General features: G+C 38.1%; 2 protein-coding genes across 2 annotated transcripts in view; one reads left to right on the top strand and one right to left on the bottom strand.

The window, feature by feature from the left end:
• The window catches only part of LOC130433452 (glutamate receptor ionotropic, NMDA 2D), a 93,665-nt gene that overhangs the window by 4,172 nt on the left and 71,762 nt on the right, over positions 1 to 17,731 (top strand). The window lies entirely within an intron of this gene.
• On the bottom strand, positions 2,438 to 17,069 carry pitpnc1b (phosphatidylinositol transfer protein cytoplasmic 1b). Its single transcript, XM_056763450.1, has 10 exons — positions 16,538 to 17,069; positions 14,328 to 14,476; positions 10,459 to 10,547; positions 10,276 to 10,283; positions 10,076 to 10,147; positions 7,606 to 7,698; positions 5,069 to 5,224; positions 4,708 to 4,771; positions 4,473 to 4,559; positions 2,438 to 3,733 (listed from the first exon to the last, which is right to left on the bottom strand). The coding sequence occupies exons 1-10, from the start codon at positions 16,583 to 16,585 to the stop codon at positions 3,570 to 3,572; spliced, it is 930 nt and encodes a 309-aa protein (XP_056619428.1). The 5' UTR covers positions 16,586 to 17,069; the 3' UTR covers positions 2,438 to 3,569.

The following is a 17,731-nucleotide window of genomic DNA, read 5'->3' as shown; positions in this document are numbered from 1 at the left end:
GCAGATAATCTTGATTCTGAGATATAGACATTTTTTGCAATTAGTGATGTTAAGTGTAATGTTAAAATCTGTATGGTCTGTTGACATTTAATGGCTGTGTAACACTATGCAGATGGGTGCCCTTTATATCAATGCTTGTTCTGAGAATTATAAATATCATCCAGATTGTAGTAGATAATAGATATCCTGGAGTAACCTGACCGACATGTCAGGGTCTTGCCAATTTAGTGAACACACATTTAAGTGAAGTGGTAAATGCTACCTAAATTTTTTTAAATTCTGTTGGTTTAGTAAAAGTAACTTAAGAGAACATTGGTCCAGGAACACGGGTTTTTACACTACACAAATTGGACAAAAAATACTCAGCAGAACATTTAGAACTGAATCAAAATATCAAATGTGTTAGGAACATCTTTAAGATTTAACTATATGGAAATTTATAAAAAACGGAAAACGGAAACATTCCTTGAATAATTCCTAACGAGCAAATAAGTTATGTTTTAATTTCTGCTCTGACAACTGCAAGACTGCGACAAACACTGTGGGTCTCATTCATGAAATACGAGCAGAACAAATTCTTGTGTATATCATTCTTAAAGACATTCTAACATAATTTTTTGGAATCATGAAAATGTTCGTATTTTTCGAAATGTTAGTTGGTACGAAAGAAATGTAATATTACACCTGTTCCACACCACATGTTAACGGTGCTTAAAACTGCTGACACTGCATTTTGATGCACTGTGTACCATAATGATATTTTATGAGTTATTTTGCCATGTCTTTTATTATTTTTAACTTTAACTTTGCTTAAAACGCAGAGCTCGTCACTGTCTGAGTTGGCTAACGTTGCGTATTATTTCCGGAATAACGCGCAGTGCCTCAAAAGCGTTCTGAAGCACCACCAGCTGGTCGATCCAGAAGAGCATCAGGTATCATCATTTTAGCTGGCTAACAAATGCTTGGTGGACACAATTTAATGTATCAATTTGTTGTTAAGCATATAAATCTATTAGTCTAGTGCATTTATGCAATATTATGTAGCCAAACCAGAGAATGAAGTCCAAAGCATTCAAGCAGCATTTCGCCAATAAAAATGTTAATTTTTAAAAAGGAAACACAATGACTTAAAAAGCAGGTCTCTTAAAATTAACTAAATTGTGTATTTAGTATTGCTCTTTAATAAAGAAAAAGTACTTATTATCCGAACACTCTATTAATCCATGGAATAATTGGTAGAATACTCGATTACTAAAACAATCGTCAGCTACAGCTACAGGCAGAGATAGACCACTGTATTGCCGTTCCCAATATACTGAGTCAATATTTGGAATTGGACGATAAATGTTTACTATGAAACGTGTGTGTTCGGCTGTATAGAATGCTAGAATTCTAGAAATGCTAGTCTCAAAAAGAACACTATGATATAAAAACAGCATTTCACACATAAAATGACCACAGTAAAATGGATAACGCAAGATGGATGATAGAAAAATTGTATGGTTAGTACTTATAATACATTCCTATTTATTTTATTCATATTTAGCCCTTTTTTGCTGCCCAAGAATAACATAATGTCATTTGTGGATCTTTTCATGGTTTCAAGTCTGCTCAAGCTACTATCTAGCCAAATAATGCACAGTAAATTTTTGTTCAGTTTCTACAATCGGCCAGTTGGCAACATCAGTGCTTTGTAATATCGGTATTGGCATCTGCCATTTAAAAACCCATATCAGTCGACCACTAGAAACAGGGAGTGTTTCTTGACCCAGTGTTTATGGTTTGCAATAAGGTGATATATTTTTTATTGTAAAATACTATTAGACAAATCTGTTTTACAGTACATAAAGAACCACTAGCTACAAAGTTTTTCTCTTGTTGGTCTGGTGTGCCACCCCAAAAATATACGCCTTGATTGCATATGGACAGTTTTTTTTTAAATGTAGCCCAACTATGATACCATTTAAATTACGAATGAAAACAATGTTGTAAATTCACTGTATTCCATTCGATCTGGCTATAAATACAAAGCTCAGTTGGAACAAACCCCTTAAGTTAAGCAAAGCCTCAATTATCATTGTAAGGTTATTAACGCTAAGGATTTTCTTAGCTTAAAGTGTTTACTGGAATTGCCTAAAGATCTTTAAATCTGCCTGCACTAGTGGTCCTGCATCAGAAGCTTTGTTCTAATGAAATTTATACATCAGAAATGTTCTCCTGAGAGAGATAGACAAAATAGGATGTGAAGCAGGGGCATGAAGCGCGACTACTGAAGATGGAGAAAAATTGAAAGGGCGCGAGAAGCCACGTTTTAGCAGTACAGCCTGGAGTCCTTTGAGTGCTACTAGAAGACTCCAGGAAGCGTGGATTCAATCTCTGTCTTCCACATCCCTTCATCAGTAAGATAAAAAGAGGAAAATAAAATGCACGCAGTGAATGCATATAGCAATAGCCACAGGAGGAAGCAGCAAGCCTCTTTGTAATTTTATTTAATGAGAAATGGAGAACGTTACTGATGACATCAAAAAAGGCAGTTCCAAAAAGACTTACAACACTCCTTCAAATAGTCTCAGACTTTTGTCTACGCTTTATTGAGTCATTTACTCCTCAAATAAGTGAGGGAGGGTTATGTTTATGCTATAGAATACCTTCAACTGAAATAATATATTATAATCAAACTTCCCTTTTTTCCCTTAAAATGATTATCTTCATGCTTTTTGGCAAGATACTTGCCCAATACATCACAAAAAGATGTAAGTTTAAAGATAATGTGTGTAATTTTTATTTCGGTAAGATTTTTATAAGAGTCCCCTTTTCAAAGGTAAAGTAGCCATTTGTAGATTGAGTTCCTCAAAAATGGGAGACTTGTTTGGACACCCTAACACGGATTCTCAAACAGAGCTATTTGGTGCTGCTAGTGGCTCTGACATTACACACTTTACCTTTAACCTGACAATAACTACACACAAACACACTATAAAACAACTGGCATCCACTCAATGCCATGTGTAATTTAAACCCTCATACAATATCATAATCCATTCAATTGTAGTCCTGTCACCCTGAGTATATTTGCTAAAGATGCTGATGTGTGCTGTGTGAACTATACGTCCGGTTACATTCTGTCACAGTGTTCATGCAGGTTTAAAGTTTACCCTAAATCACTAATCCACCCATTATTTCAGCTAGCCACTTAAATTTTCCATAATCCGTATGATTAGGTCTCACTAAAATGTAGTTCTCTCATGAGAAAATTATTCTGCGCTCTTGTTGGTCTGTTGAACAAACCGCTTTCTAAGTTCACGTGGTAGCCATTACGGTGAAGTGAATGTTCAGACTTACTGAACAACTTCTCCACGAGGAAGATACAAAACGATTACTTAATCACATATTTGAGACGTTCATATTTCGTATACAAAATGGAATGTTTTTCTATTCATTCTTGCCGTCGTAATCCAGAATTCTGATAAGTGAATTTTCTGTCATGGTGTCCACAAAAAGGTATTGGCAGTGGTTTTGACAAATCTGGATTTGTGGGGTTGTTGAGGTTTGAACAGGTTGAGGGGGTGTTACTCCGGAGTAGAGTTTAATCTGATGGTATTCTTGAGAGATGACGGTTTGCATGAAGTATCTGAAATGTCTAGGGTCTTTACCCCCATCTTTTCCAGTGACTGCTCATCCGTAACAGAGATGGAGCGTGTGAAGGATGGGACAGGTAGGGATGAAGACGAATCTATAAAAGAGACAATGGTAGTTGTTATGGACAGAGCTGTGATATGTCTGAAGAGCTTTTGATCGACATGGATGCTTCTGTTTTGGCATGCTAACCAGGATGCAACAGCAGGGTTAGATGAGTCATTACTTCCATATTAACAATAATGTGACATCACAGTTCTGACTAATCTCTGTCAGTCTTTGAGCATCTTCGTGCAGTGTAATTCTTTCACCAACAGAGGGCACTGTGAACACTGGGAGATCTCATGCTTACCATTGGCTTCAGAAGTGAGGTTACTCAAAAGGTTGTGCTAAATATGCAAAATAGTTATACCTCATTTGAACAAAAGATAAACATTGTTTTAAATTAGAAAAATGATCAATTTCAACTAGTAGTCTCAATCTTTTGGACCTATGGAACCTGCGGACATATGCACTTGCTACCAAAGTTTGGCATTCATGGTTGACTTATTAAGCTGCCAAAAACACAGAAAGAACATAACTCATAACTCATCCATCACTACTGCCTCCTCAGCACAAGTGTGTAAAATCTGTCTTTCAGAGTATCTGTACAGTTGCCTGGATTTCTTCTACATCACACACGAGGGTGCATCTTTCTACGGTGAAGTCTCACATTTTTTATTTATTCATGGTTCAATGAATGTGTTTCTCCTCTCAGATGTTAAGTTAAGACATCTCACAAAATCTTTCCACTTTCTTTCATCATTTTGCTCCCACTCCCTCTGATGAGCTGTTACCTGTGCCGTTAACATCATTCTTCAGTTTGCTGTTGGTTTCCTCTTGCAGTTTCTTCTCATACTGCCTCACCTCTTCGAGCGTCATTCCTGCATGCACAAATATTGATCGTACATTTGTATTTCCAAAGAAATTAAGATTGCACACGCGCAGCTTTTCAGCGCTGGGGGATCAGGATTCAGACATTTTAATTAACAGAGCATGCGGTTAATTGCGATTACGAGACATTACATTTACCATGCCACTCGTCAATCCATGCGACGGCCTGTCTGTGTCCCACCAACAGAATGTCACGAATGTTCTAAGATGAAATCATAACACACCACAATGTGATGGACTTGCATGATTGAAAATAATGATGTAAGGCAGGGCTATTCGGCTCTATTCCTGGTGGACCATGACCTGCAGAATTTATTTTCAGCCCTGATCAAACACTCCCGAACTAGCCAAACAAGGTCTTGGTTTATAAAAATTGAATATGGAATAAACACTTTTAATGATTGTGAATGGCCCTCCAGGAATGACTCTGAATAGATCTGTCGTAGTGTATGGCGACAGCGATATCCCCTGTCATGAGAAACAGCATTTTGGTCAGTACCCTGTGGATGAACTCTTCCGTTCTTCCCTGGAAGCCGTAGATCTCAAAGCTACAGTTGACTTTCTTGTAGGAGCACATGATAGGTTTACTGCTGTTCCTCCAGCAATCCTCTAGGGGTCCCCGACCTGTTTTCTTTGACACCCAGTGGCTCAGGTCCTGTTAAAGCATCATGAAATTGTACATTTCTGAGATGTTAACAGGTACAGCTGGCACATTGCTGAAAATAAGTAATTTGCCTCATTGAAGTTGCTCTGTGAATTCTTTTTGGGAGGATCTGTTAAAGCGGCCCTGCAACGATGTGTCATGCATTCTGACTTCTTTACAATATTAAACATGCTGTCTTCTCATAAAACAGGGTCAACTTGTCACAAAACAAGTTGGGCGTATTACGTAGTATTTCTGTGCTCGATACACTCCCCCAGCGATCATACAGGTTTTGGAAAGGTTTTTTTCGAACATAAAACTGTTTTGTAACAACTTTCCTTTGTCCCTTATTGGACAATTCTCCGGGAAAAGCACATAGCATGGCCACAGGAGAGCAGGAGAAGGAGCATGCGCGCAGACACTTGTAAGCAGGACAGAGAGAGAGCATACGTCCGCGCAGTTCAGGTGTTTGTTTGTTTACTGCATTTGGGTGATGAATGTTATATAAACGGTGTATAGAACACTGGATTTGGAGATCGTTTGAAACTGATATATGAAGCCGTCCCAGCGCTAAAAGATGCCGGACATGAACCGCATGCGGTGAGTGAAACTGATGTCTGTATTTTGCTGACAATGGGTGCGCACTTGCTTTGGTTCAGCCTACCCCTCCCCCCCGCACGTGCTGAATGTTTACAGAAACAGTCATAAAGCTGTATCTATCTTTTAAAAATGTGATCAAACTAAATATTCTTCGAAGATACAAATTATGCAATACTATATAGGTACTCAAGATTAATATGAGAATTGCAGAAACCCCGTGTGCCCACTTTGTTAACAGAAATGCAGTATAATATAACTATGTCTGCAGAGGTGTATGAAGACCTCACATAATGAAAGGTTTTTATTGTTTTTATTACCTTAGAATGAGCTTTTTCTATCTACATTCACTGCGGGTCCCCTTGCATGCAATTTGCCATGTTGTTTCTACAGTGTCCTTAAACGTATAAACTGCTCTACAGAGTGCGCAAATACGTTATCTCCTTCAGCAAAGAAGCAAAAAAGTATTGTTCTGTACTGTATTGCATTGAAACCGGGTGGAGTGAGCCGTTGGTTGCAATTGCAACCTCACCACTAGATGTCGCTAAGTTTCATATACTTGGCCTTTAACTTTATTAATAAGTGAAAACTTTGCAAACTATTTCCGAGTTAAAACGCAAAGTGTAAGCAGCCATATGAAATGAAGTAAATATGTTGATTCTGAGTGGTGATTGGGTGGAGTATGCATCCATATCATCAGTTTCGGAGTGTTTCACTGCCTAATAGTAGACAATTTCATCGAAAGCTCCTTGCAAACGAGAGCCGTAACATGTTATGCATGAGAAAGTAATACATCTGTTGGCTGTTGACTCTTGTTGTGAGACATGGGTTGTAAGTGTGCATTTCCTCCGTGTAACTCATGTGTTATTTACGTTTCCCGGTGACACATTTAGAGCTGAAGTTTTGGTTTGCTGTTGCCTATTAACTCGCATGGAAAATATGTTTGTGACAAACATAAAGGGTGACTAATCATAATGACTTTTGACAAAAAATCATGAAATATGGAGATACAGTTTTGGAAGGACAGAAGGGATATGAATATTCCCTCTATTAAACTAAATAATATATAAATGGCCATTTAACATATTTGAAAGCCTTCATAAACATTAGCCCCGTATAGACCATTATTAAGAGTAATATAATAATTACAGATACTTTTTATTTAATGAATACAACACAAACACCTTACAGTAAATGGTTCATATTTTTAACACATTTCTTTTATCAGCTGTTTGATGCATATTCTTTTTGATGCTATATAAAATCATTAGTTTGAAAAAAAAAACATTCTCCTAGAAATAAAAAGCAGTCTAGAAGAATGGCAAGTAAAGCCCTGCTCTTAAGAGCCGAGTGCGTGGTGAAAGTACGGAGTTTCTTTTGTTTGAAGAACTCTGATAATAGCTTGCCTTCGCTGCCTTCAACTCATTGTCAACAAGTCTGAGCTTGTCTTTGGCATATCTCGACTGTTTCTCTTTCTTTGTATGCTGTAATCCCTTGGATTTGGCTTTTTCTTCACTCTGCATGTGACAGCTGTGGATATGAGGCTCCGCATGACTAAGTATGTGGGTGTAGCATGCTTCACTCTGATGTATTGTTTGACCATTAAAAAGAAGCAGATCCGAAATAAAACGTTCCGCTGAGGAACATGGCGTCTTGTCGTCTCCGTCTGCATTTAAACATTAGCTTTATGGGTATTTGCACATGCATGAGAGGGCAGAAACCAGGGGAATAGAGCAGTCGGATGGATGTTGTGTTTCTCCATGTATTTATTCATATATGAATGTGTAAGTATGTACCTCTGATTCCTTGTAATGCTTGTCAGGGATTGGATCACTCAAAATGTCCAAAAAGCAGACGCTGTCCTTTGGGGTGGGTTTACCGCCAAACACCTGCACAAGAGACATCAAACGGCACGGTCAGACAAATGCAACAATATTTCACTGTTTTCTGTTTCCTAATACTACACTTTCTGGTAAAAGCAGAATAACTGTGAGGAGAACAATTGCACTGGTTGGAGAAAAAGGGAATCTGCTTTGCTGTAGTGCCTGTAGTGCTCCATTTCTCATGGCGCTCTTAATATAAATATCACATGATTTCACCAGTTAAACATTCTCTAGCACATTACAGAACCTTGATGCAATACGTAACAAAATGCCGAGGGCAGAGGCTTTGAATTAATGCAAAAAACATGGAAACAACGACAGCGAAGTCAAGCCTTCTACGGGCAGAAGTACTGAATTATGCAAAGTACTGCAGGCCAGTGGAGCTTTACTCTGTGTCAGTCAGTGCAGACCAGTGGAAAAAGAAAACCACCACATAGCACGTCTTAACATAAAACAGATTGCCTTAACTGTGCAGCATTGCAGGTGCTGTGTGCACCCGCTGGAATGCAAGAGAGAAAAAACAATGAGAAGCAATAAAGAAAATGAGCGCTATTCACTCATCTGTGACCGTTCTCTCTCTTTCTTTCAAACGCTTTTATAGTCAATGTTTTTATGCTGTGTATGGGTTAAAAGAGTGCAACTATTTATTTTCTGTGTTCGCTCATGAGAAAAGCCGCTGTAATGTTTACTGATCGCCCTGTGTGATGTTGACAGTTGCACCAGTGTTTCCATTCGTCTGTCCGAATGTGGTGGGGTTGTGAAACTTGTGGCGAATGCAACTGCATGCAAAACAAGTGCTGCTGTTCATTTAGGGGTTGTGTTATATAAGTGCACGAGAGGATGTCCTTGTGAGGGACACATTTTTAAGAAGTACTCATTCGCGAGTTCGCATCGCAGATAATGATTACGGATAATAAGGGACATATAGTATGCGTATTTGGCGTGGTGTCCCGTGGAGAGGGCTTTGTGCTTGGCAGTTCCTCCGAACTCGGGGCACCCGCTCCTTGTCCGAGGAGAGGGCCCCAGGCCCGGTATATGCCCGGACAGGGGTCATTCCCCCCCTGTTATACTGCGGTAAAAACGGGCTAACGGTGAGGAGTAGGGGTGGAGGAGGGATGCTGCGGTAATGTAGAGAGAATAAGGGTAAGACGTCTTGTCTATTTGTAGACAAATAAAAGGATGATTTCTGAGCTTGGTTATAGGATGTTATATATGGAAAACCAGCTGGGTTAGTTTTCTGCACGCTCTCCTCCCAAACTTTGCAAATATAACATCATCAAGTATAAATTGTCAGAAGCATGAGGGTGTTTTAAGTGGTCCTCACAACGTATCTCCACCTGACGCGAGCGGCGCGACGCGACAAAAAACATTAGAAACGCATTAGAACCATTAAAAATGTTACATTTTGTCCACACTTGATGCGTATTACTTTCAGGTCCGGTGTAGACACGGTGTCACTGCGGAATAAAAGTCTTATAGGTTGTTGCTTATTTATTAACATTAGTTTACTACATTACTTATCAAAGGCTAACAATGAACAATAGTAAATCTTAAATTGACTTGTAAAATCAAAAATTTTATCTGTTAACATTAGTTAATGCACTAACATGAACAAACACTGAAATATCAACAGAGATTACAAAATGCTTTGAAAATATTTTGTTCATTGTTAGTTTCATGTTAGGTAATGCATTAACTAATTTTATTAAATTGAAACGTATTGTATTGTGTTACTACTAAAATTCGATGTGGCCTCTCAATTTTTTATTTTAAAATAATTTAGGTGTCAAGGGATAGAAAATTTCTTATGAGAACAAGTCGAAGGTGAAATCTCACTGTAGTAAAACTGTGTGTTTATATCAGCGTGTCTGTTGATGGATGATACGCTGAGTGAAAGTTTGATCAGTTGATGGAACCTGATTTAATTTCTTTGGAACATATCATTAACAAAACTATTTGTCTCTCTCGCAGACAGACTTGCTTATTATAGATTTGAATCACCGCAGGTTGGGTCTTGTTTAAGCATTAGTTTTCATTTCCTAATAACAGAGAGTTCTCCAGGGCAAACTGCCCCTCCCTCTCTCTCATTCACCAAACACAATCAAACATATACACACAACAATCCAGTAATAATAATAATTGCTTCTCCACTCCAAAAATAAACTCCAATAGTTTACGGCGGCCTCTTTGTTGATGAAAATGGCAGCTGTGCATATGTTGACATGATGACCTGACCTCTGCTTTTGAATGTTTTAGATACAGACGCTAGCTCAAAGACCCCTACAAGGACGCGGTGGCTACGTGTGTCACTGATGAAACCTTTAAGAGGATTATCTTCTGTGTGTTTCTTTGTGTGTGTGTGTGTGTTGCCGTACTCACTCACATTTTCGCTGCAGCCGTTGTCGTTAAGAAAGTGCGTCTCAATCTTGACTTGAAGCCTTGGTATGAAGGAACACTTGTGGGATGAGTAGAGAAAGAGAGAGAAACAGGGAGGACAAGGCTAAATGATTATGTCATACATTTGGCGGGCATGTGTGCCCAAACAGACTTCACAAATCAGTGCAGATGTGAGAGAATACTTACTGTGTACTCTGTGGTAAAACGCCGATAGATGGGTAGAGAGAAATGCAGAAGAGAAATGGGGTGTTAAATCACGACTGGTTACTGGTGCATTTAGAAGGATATGATGGATATTGGTGCCATATGAAGTGGCAGGGTAATATTCAAACAGTGTAGTGTTTATTGCAGGATGATGCTTGAACTGACCTGTTATCGTGTAGGGATAGAAATTCCAAGCTGTTTCTGTCACATAAAAAACCATGGGAACAAACTTTCTCATCCAGGCGGGCAATTTGCTGAACAAAGACAAAAAAGGGAAACATGAGAACAGCAATATGACACAAGAGACGCATTACAGAAACACATAAACAGGTCTGCTGAAAGATTAGCTGAATTTACAGTCTGACTAAGTGCTGGTTTGGGCAGGATAGTTATGGCCTGGTGAGGACACCTACACACCAACATGAAAAGCTAAATATTAGCACTCAAAATACAAATCGTACTGTTTTATAAGGTTGTACTTGCGCTCCTCTATACACTCAAAAAGGAGGTTTTTGTCGTATGGAATTTTAACACATTAAGCCCTGGACAAGGATTATGACTAGTCCCAGACTAAAATGAATTTTGAGCTGTCCTAACTGAATATAAATTTCCGTGACGTATCTTAAAATATGCCAGTTCCAATGTTTTGTCTCAAGATGCACATCAGTAATGTTTTTTTTCTAGGGCATTTTAATAAAAGCGACTTTAGCCTAAAGTATCTAAGGCATTATCCCGGCTTAGGCTAAGCCTTGTCTTTGAAACCGGGTTATAGATCGTATTGTGTTAATTGTGTTTTAAATAAATTAAAGGGACAACACAAGGATGAGTTATGCTGTGTTCACACCAAACAAGAATTGAACCTTTTTGTACAAGTAAATTACTCAAAGTCAATGTAGAGATGTCAATAGATGCGAACTTGCACCAGGCGACGCGCCACTCGTGCCGCCAAACGCACGTCAATTGTGTCACTTCCATGCAAGTGAAAGAATTTCAATTTTAGTGTTATTGTGTGAATACAATGTACTCATCCTGCGTGTGATATAGAGCGAGGAACACAATGCTTCACGTTTGGTGTTAACAGACAGCATTACAAGTAATGCAAAATATGTTGTGCTTAATTAGACACTGTGTTCAATAAGGAACAGATTGTGTCGTTTTAACTAATCCTACATTTAAATTTAAAGATCATTTTGTGTAAATATATTGTTAAAATATATGTATGTTTGTGTATTTACATGTAAATATGTGCAAACAATTTTATATAAATAGTTTTCATGTTATTACATATCTTATTGTAAGATATTTTAGCAATGAATTTTAGTTATGACCAGGGCCACACTGTGGTATGATATCTTGCTACCCAATGAAATAATTATATATTTTATGTGTATCCAAATGTTTTTGGGGCCATCGTATTTATTTGTGTGTGTGCTTGTGTGTTATAGGGTGAAAAGTTAGACAGCCGTCATAACATTGATGTATCTCATTTCCAGGGCTGTCTGGTACCAACAGTTTCTCACAAAAACAGAATGAGAGAGTGAATGAGAGATAGGAGAGAGAGATAGGGTCTATGATATAGAGAGATAATGAACTCAACACTGTAAGATAAGACGGCACAGACAGCAGTTCAGATTTACAGCCTGAGGACCAGAGTGATGGATGGATGGATTGAGAATGAGAAGAGAGGGGAGGAGCAGAGAACATGTGAATCATTCACGGTCAGCCAGTTGTGTCGCACTCTCTCACTATCCTTCTTTTTCCGTTAATGTAGTGACGGACTATTCCACAGAGTTTTTCCATCAGACAACTGTCATTATATTCCAAACCGCCAATGCTATTTTGATGACACAAGTTAAATTATTCATAATTACAATGTAGCAGTTCAGCATGATGTACGTGTAAACAGGACATAATGATCTCGTCTGTAGTGATATCAGCGTTTGAATTAGACTTGCATGCGCCACGATAAGATTTATTTGACCATTAGGAACTTAATGCTCTGCCCTTTTGGTCTTTGCTAACACATTAATGGTTTTAGAATTTGTTTTACCGCTGGAGGTGCAGCAATTTATATTCACTACATCTAATGATGAGTGTGTGTGTTTGTTGGGGGGTCTTTCGTCTTTGTAAAACGAGAGTTTAAAGAAAAACAAGCAATTACAATAAATGTGTGGGTGAATGGGAGGATCACACTGAAAGTGTACATGATCATCAGCAGTGTTTTACAACCTGTTTAGTCTTTCGTAACCCAATATCCCCACACATAATAAAAAACTCAAGTACCCCTTCAGCATCACCAAATTTACATACAGATTATTTGGACCCATAAACCATAGTTCAAGCAAATAAAATATTCTACCAAGTGGCATGTATTTTGAATAATAACAGAAGATTTCCAACAAAAGTTTGTTTGGTTTGTTTTTTAAAGAAAATTATCTGTGACCTACTCTATTTTGAGTCACGCTGACCAAGAAATATTTCATGCACTGTTATTTGACACAATTATATGTACTCTAAAACATTGCTGAAGTATGATCATTTACATATTCATGAATGTGAGATTCATCAGTTTGAATGTTACATACATTATTTGACAGAAGTAGTTTATACTTTATAGAATTAAGATATCAGTAATTAGTTGAGTAAAAGAATGTGTACAGTATGTCTAAAATATAAATAGTGTGCTGTATGCTGTTATCGTGATCATTTTTCAATTAACTTCAGTAGCAGTGGTCATTGTAGAACTGTCCTGAGCTAAATGTAATATTATATAATAGGTTTCCCCTGGTTAAAACGCTGCTTGATAAACAGGAGATGATATACTTTAGCCAATTGCATTTTCTTTAAAAATACTTTCAAATTCTAGATTTATTTACCTGAATGGTTGGGTTTGTCCATATGTGACCTCACCATGGTTTAAAACAATCATTTTCTATGGACTGTTTTATCGAAGGCGCGTGCCTGGACTGTCGTTAAATATTTATATTTTATAAATGTATGTTTATATAAATTTGTATTATTATTTTATTGTATAATATTTGCAATAAATAAGCGATCTGTTGAATTTTGATGTATGTCAATTTTGTTATATAAACATTTCGTTGAATGGGTCCTGTAATTTTGTCGCATTTAATGGAATCATAAGGGACATTGACATCTAGTGGTTGACCTTGGTATCGCAGTCTAAATTCTAAATATTGGAGAGGCAAGTTTAGCCCAGTAATGGTGCCTGTTATCAAAAATAATCTACAGGCACTCTGTTATTTATTAATGTGTACCGGAAGTTAAGTGCAGTCCACAAACGCTTGCTTTTGCTTAGTCACGTTTGATTACGTTGTCGCTTTGAAACCATCTAAACATTTTTTTTAATACAATTGCTCATATCTCTGCTTAATATTGCAATTTGTCATAAAAAACGAATCATCTTTTCTAGCTCTGAATAATAGAGTACTATGAAATATATTTGTTCTAATGTTTATAAAAATATGTTTATTTATTGTATTCTTTCTTGTATATTACTTGTTCTTACTTTGGTAATATTGGACTAAACACAATCCTGCAAAATAAAGTTCTTCAAATTGCAATTGAATTTACTTTTTTTTACTTAATCAACTTGGCACCAGTTGATAACAGGCAATTGCAAACATGGCTCAGAAAAGTTGAAGACAAAGGCCCAGCACTGGACTTAATGCTAATGAATGAATTTGTAGATGAAACAAAGCAAAATCGACACTTTCCCAAGAACCTTTGGAATGTGCTTTAAGTGCACCCTGGGGTACCCAACCCCCCTTTTGGTAGTCACTGTAGTGTAGAGCGCATGCAAGCCACAGTTTGAACACAGCGGTTCTCTTATTCGGAACGTCTGCTGGAACATGAGCTCAACAGGAAGTCGAGGGAAAGTGAGCGACGGGGCTGTGCTTCATGTGTAAATGGGTTGACCGCAGTCATCAGTAATCATTGGCAGGTGGGTGATGAAAACCGTGAACGGAACTGGATGGCTCTTGCATGCGGGTATAACGTGTGTGCGTGCTCACCTGTTGAGGTAGATGCGTTTCTCTGTGATCTGTCCTGCTCCGTGTTTGGGGTCTGTGCAAGGCTCATTGCGGACGACCTCCACCCCTTCACCTCCTCCGCTTTGTTCATTGCTGTGCTTGCTGATCATGTACAGCTGACCGATCTTATACTGAGATAGACAGATTTAAAAGAGTCAAAGCGAGTTGTTTTCTTTATCAGATGAGCAACAGTGCACCCTGCACCAGTTAACTGCAGTCAATGAAATCTAGCTTTTGCATGGTATAAAGATAAAGTCATGGTAAAGAGTTATATTTGAGTTAATTTAAATGAACTATCAAGATAGCAGCTGTTGTGCTCATGTCATTCCAAATTTATGACGTATAACACAAAAGCAGATATGTGACCCTGGACAACAAAACCAGTCTCATGGGTCAATTTTTCGAAAATCAATATTTTTACATCATTTGAAAGCTGAATAATTAAGCTTTCTATTGATGCATGGGTTGTTAGGATATGATAATATCTGGTGGAGATATAACTGTTTAAATATCTTGAATCTGAGGATGCAAAGGAATCAAAATATTGAGAAAATTGCCTTTGAAGTTGGTAATAATAGGCACTGTTACTGGTCATCCACTCACAAAAATAAAGTTTTGATATATTTACAAAAGAAAATTAAAAAAAAAAAATCATGGAGTATGATCTTTACTTTATATCTTAATTATTTTGTGCATAAAAGAAAAATCTATAATTTTGATCCTTAAAATGCATTTTTGGCCTTTACTAAAAATGTTCCCTTGCTACTTAAGACTGGTTTTGCACAAGGTCATATATTTTAAGGAGCGTTGGTAAACAAACAACAGAGCAGCTTGAATCAATGTGCATAAACGTTGAGAAGCTGTGCCAAACAGGCATTGTGTCTGCAATGCAATGTTTTATGAGCATGATGGATAAATGACAAGTAACAGTTTATGACAATGTGATCGTTGGTAATATTTCTAGGAATGGTTGTGAAAGGTGAGGGCCATTAGCAGTCTCATAGCCTGCAGACAGAAACTGTTCTAACCTCCATTCTTGACCTTATTTGCATTCACCATTTGTAGACAAGTGTGCTTTTTATGAGATTCTTTTAACGCTCCTCATCTTTCACATAACCCAAATGCTGTTCATATATCTCTTGGTTCTTATCTTGGTGTGCCTGATTTGTCATCTGACATTTTTTCCAGATGTTGATCCAATTAAGAGCGCTGATGTGTTCTACATTTTTTCCACACATTTGAAAGGAGCACCATGCTGCTGAGACCTTTTTTTGTTATACCACTCAAATGGTTTATGTTTTCATTTTTTTGCTTTTGTACCGTGTAGCATCATAATGGAAAATTTCAGACAATTTCAAAACTTGATAAGCGAATGATGCAGCTTATTTTCGTGGTAATGGGAAAAATGTCTCCTAACTTTATGTGCCAAACCATCTGATTCTGATAAAGATGACTTCAGAGGTGTTGTCTTGTAGCCTAAAAAGTATAGAGTAGCGTCACCACAAGAGGGAAGGTGGAGCATTTTCTTTGGAAACCATGCAGTGTGCGGATCATTTAGGCCAAAGACAACTTCTAAGTTGGAATGTTGGGTCAAGTGTGCTTGTGTGGAGTTGCCTGGTCTGAGCGAGTGGACGTTTGCTTAAGGGAGGTAAAATCTGGACAGACAAAACAATTCTGACCTTTTTGCAGAAATCCCAGGCGGTTGTATGAAAAGCTCTTGTGCTTTGTTCTAGCCTTGGGCTGAATAACTCAAGCCTGCAGTCGGAATGTAAGGACGTAACTGGTCAGACCCGTTAAGGTAAAAAAACTACTAATCCAGAGATCGCTCAATGTAAAAATAAATGCGCATATCACATACCCGCTGAGGGCGAAAACATGTCTGAGAAGTTTGGTAGCTGTAATAATACGACCTGAACAAACACAAACTAAACAAACACACTTTCACATGCGCATTTCAGAATGAAACGATCAGTTTTTTTCTGACAGGAGAAGGCATGACTTCTGACAGAGTACTAACATTCATGTTAATAAGTTAAAGGTTTGAATGCTGCAGTTGTTCTCATTGACATCTGTTTTAATCAGAGAAGAATAACATCTTAATTCCTTAAGTGTTTACCTATCATACACACTTAGTCAAAGGGATGCTTTACACATTCACAGAGCCAAACACATGTTAAAGGTTACAAACTTACCTCATCGACAGTAAGGGGCATGCATATCCGATACTCCTTTACCAGCATGTTTCAGGTTTACAGAATTGGTTTTAATCCTCGTCTTTCTTTCTGTTTCAGACAGACTGTATGTCTGTGTATTGCCTTTGTCCAACTTTCAAATGAATCTCAGCGAGGGAAACTTAAGCGGTCACAGTAAAGCAACAGCACTCTCCGGAATGCTGCTGTGTCACTTCCAAAATCAGCCTTCTTTTTCTTTTTGATGTTGCACCGTGAGTGGTCCGGTAAAACTGCGCACAGACACTCCACCGTATTTATTTTTCTGCTGTCATAGTCTCTCTTTCTCTATTGTCTTGTTTCTCTTTCAGTCTGTCTTTCTCCTGCTGTTTTGGAGCATGAATGTACTCCCTCCCTCAGTCAACATTCAGCTTTCCCGCTCTGGTTTTAATTTGTCTTTAATGTGATTGCGTAGATAGATATGGCTTTGAAAAGCGAAACCGGAGCTTCCTGTCTGAACTTCTCTCTTTCTTTTGCTGTCACAGAAAGAAAACAGGCTGCGGTTTGCATATGTAACCTTGCCATGTTTTTGGCCCCTCCTTTAACCCTCCCCTTCTCAGTTCTGCATTCTTTTCCTGTGCTTGCTTATCTTCTTTCTCTCCTCCCTCATTCATTCCACCCCTTCACTCCACCCTCACGCTACCTGACTTTACTTCTTCCCAATTACTATAGCTTTCATCTCATCTGTTGGATCTCCCTCACTTACATGATTTCAGTTTTTTTGATGTATATCAATATCAATAAAGCTTTACTTTGCCCCACATTAAGCAACTGCCGTGCAGAATGCACTCTGGTGTGGTAACCAGCTCAGTTTCAGGTCAGAGTAAGTGTTTCACGTGTGAGGTGGGGGGCGCTCGGTCTCCACTGTGTTTACTTTGATCCCCTATATGGGTATTGAAACTTGTCTCATGTGAAACTACCTACCATGAAGAAAACTGCTAATAGACATGCTAAATTATGTTTTAATGGTTTGAGGCTGGGTTTAGGGTTAAGGTTGGAGGATATACAATTACATTAACTTGTTATAAAACAGTGAAGTCAGAGGAAAGTCACTGCTAATGGCTGCAAGGCTTCAACCCCTTCTAGCCTGATGTTAATACAGCTCTATTGATGCCATTTCTAAACCCAGGAAGTCTTAAAGTTACAGGACGTACTATT

The sequence above is a fragment of the Triplophysa dalaica genome, chromosome 12 (genome assembly GCF_015846415.1).
Source record: "Triplophysa dalaica isolate WHDGS20190420 chromosome 12, ASM1584641v1, whole genome shotgun sequence".
NCBI lineage: Eukaryota > Metazoa > Chordata > Actinopteri > Cypriniformes > Nemacheilidae > Triplophysa > Triplophysa dalaica.
This window is presented reverse-complemented; position numbering and strand designations above follow the sequence as displayed.

Coding starts and splice junctions, on each gene's coding strand:
- pitpnc1b (XM_056763450.1), bottom strand. CDS start 16,585: ATGCTGGTAAAGGAGTATCGGATATGCATGCCCCTTACTGTCGATGAG. Junction 7,699..10,075: donor ACAACGGCTGCAGCGAAAAT/GTGAGTGAGTAC, acceptor TCTCTTGTGCAG/GTGTTTGGCGGTAAACCCAC. Junction 4,560..4,707: donor ATGGATTGACGAGTGGCATG/GTAAATGTAATG, acceptor TTGTGCATGCAG/GAATGACGCTCGAAGAGGTG.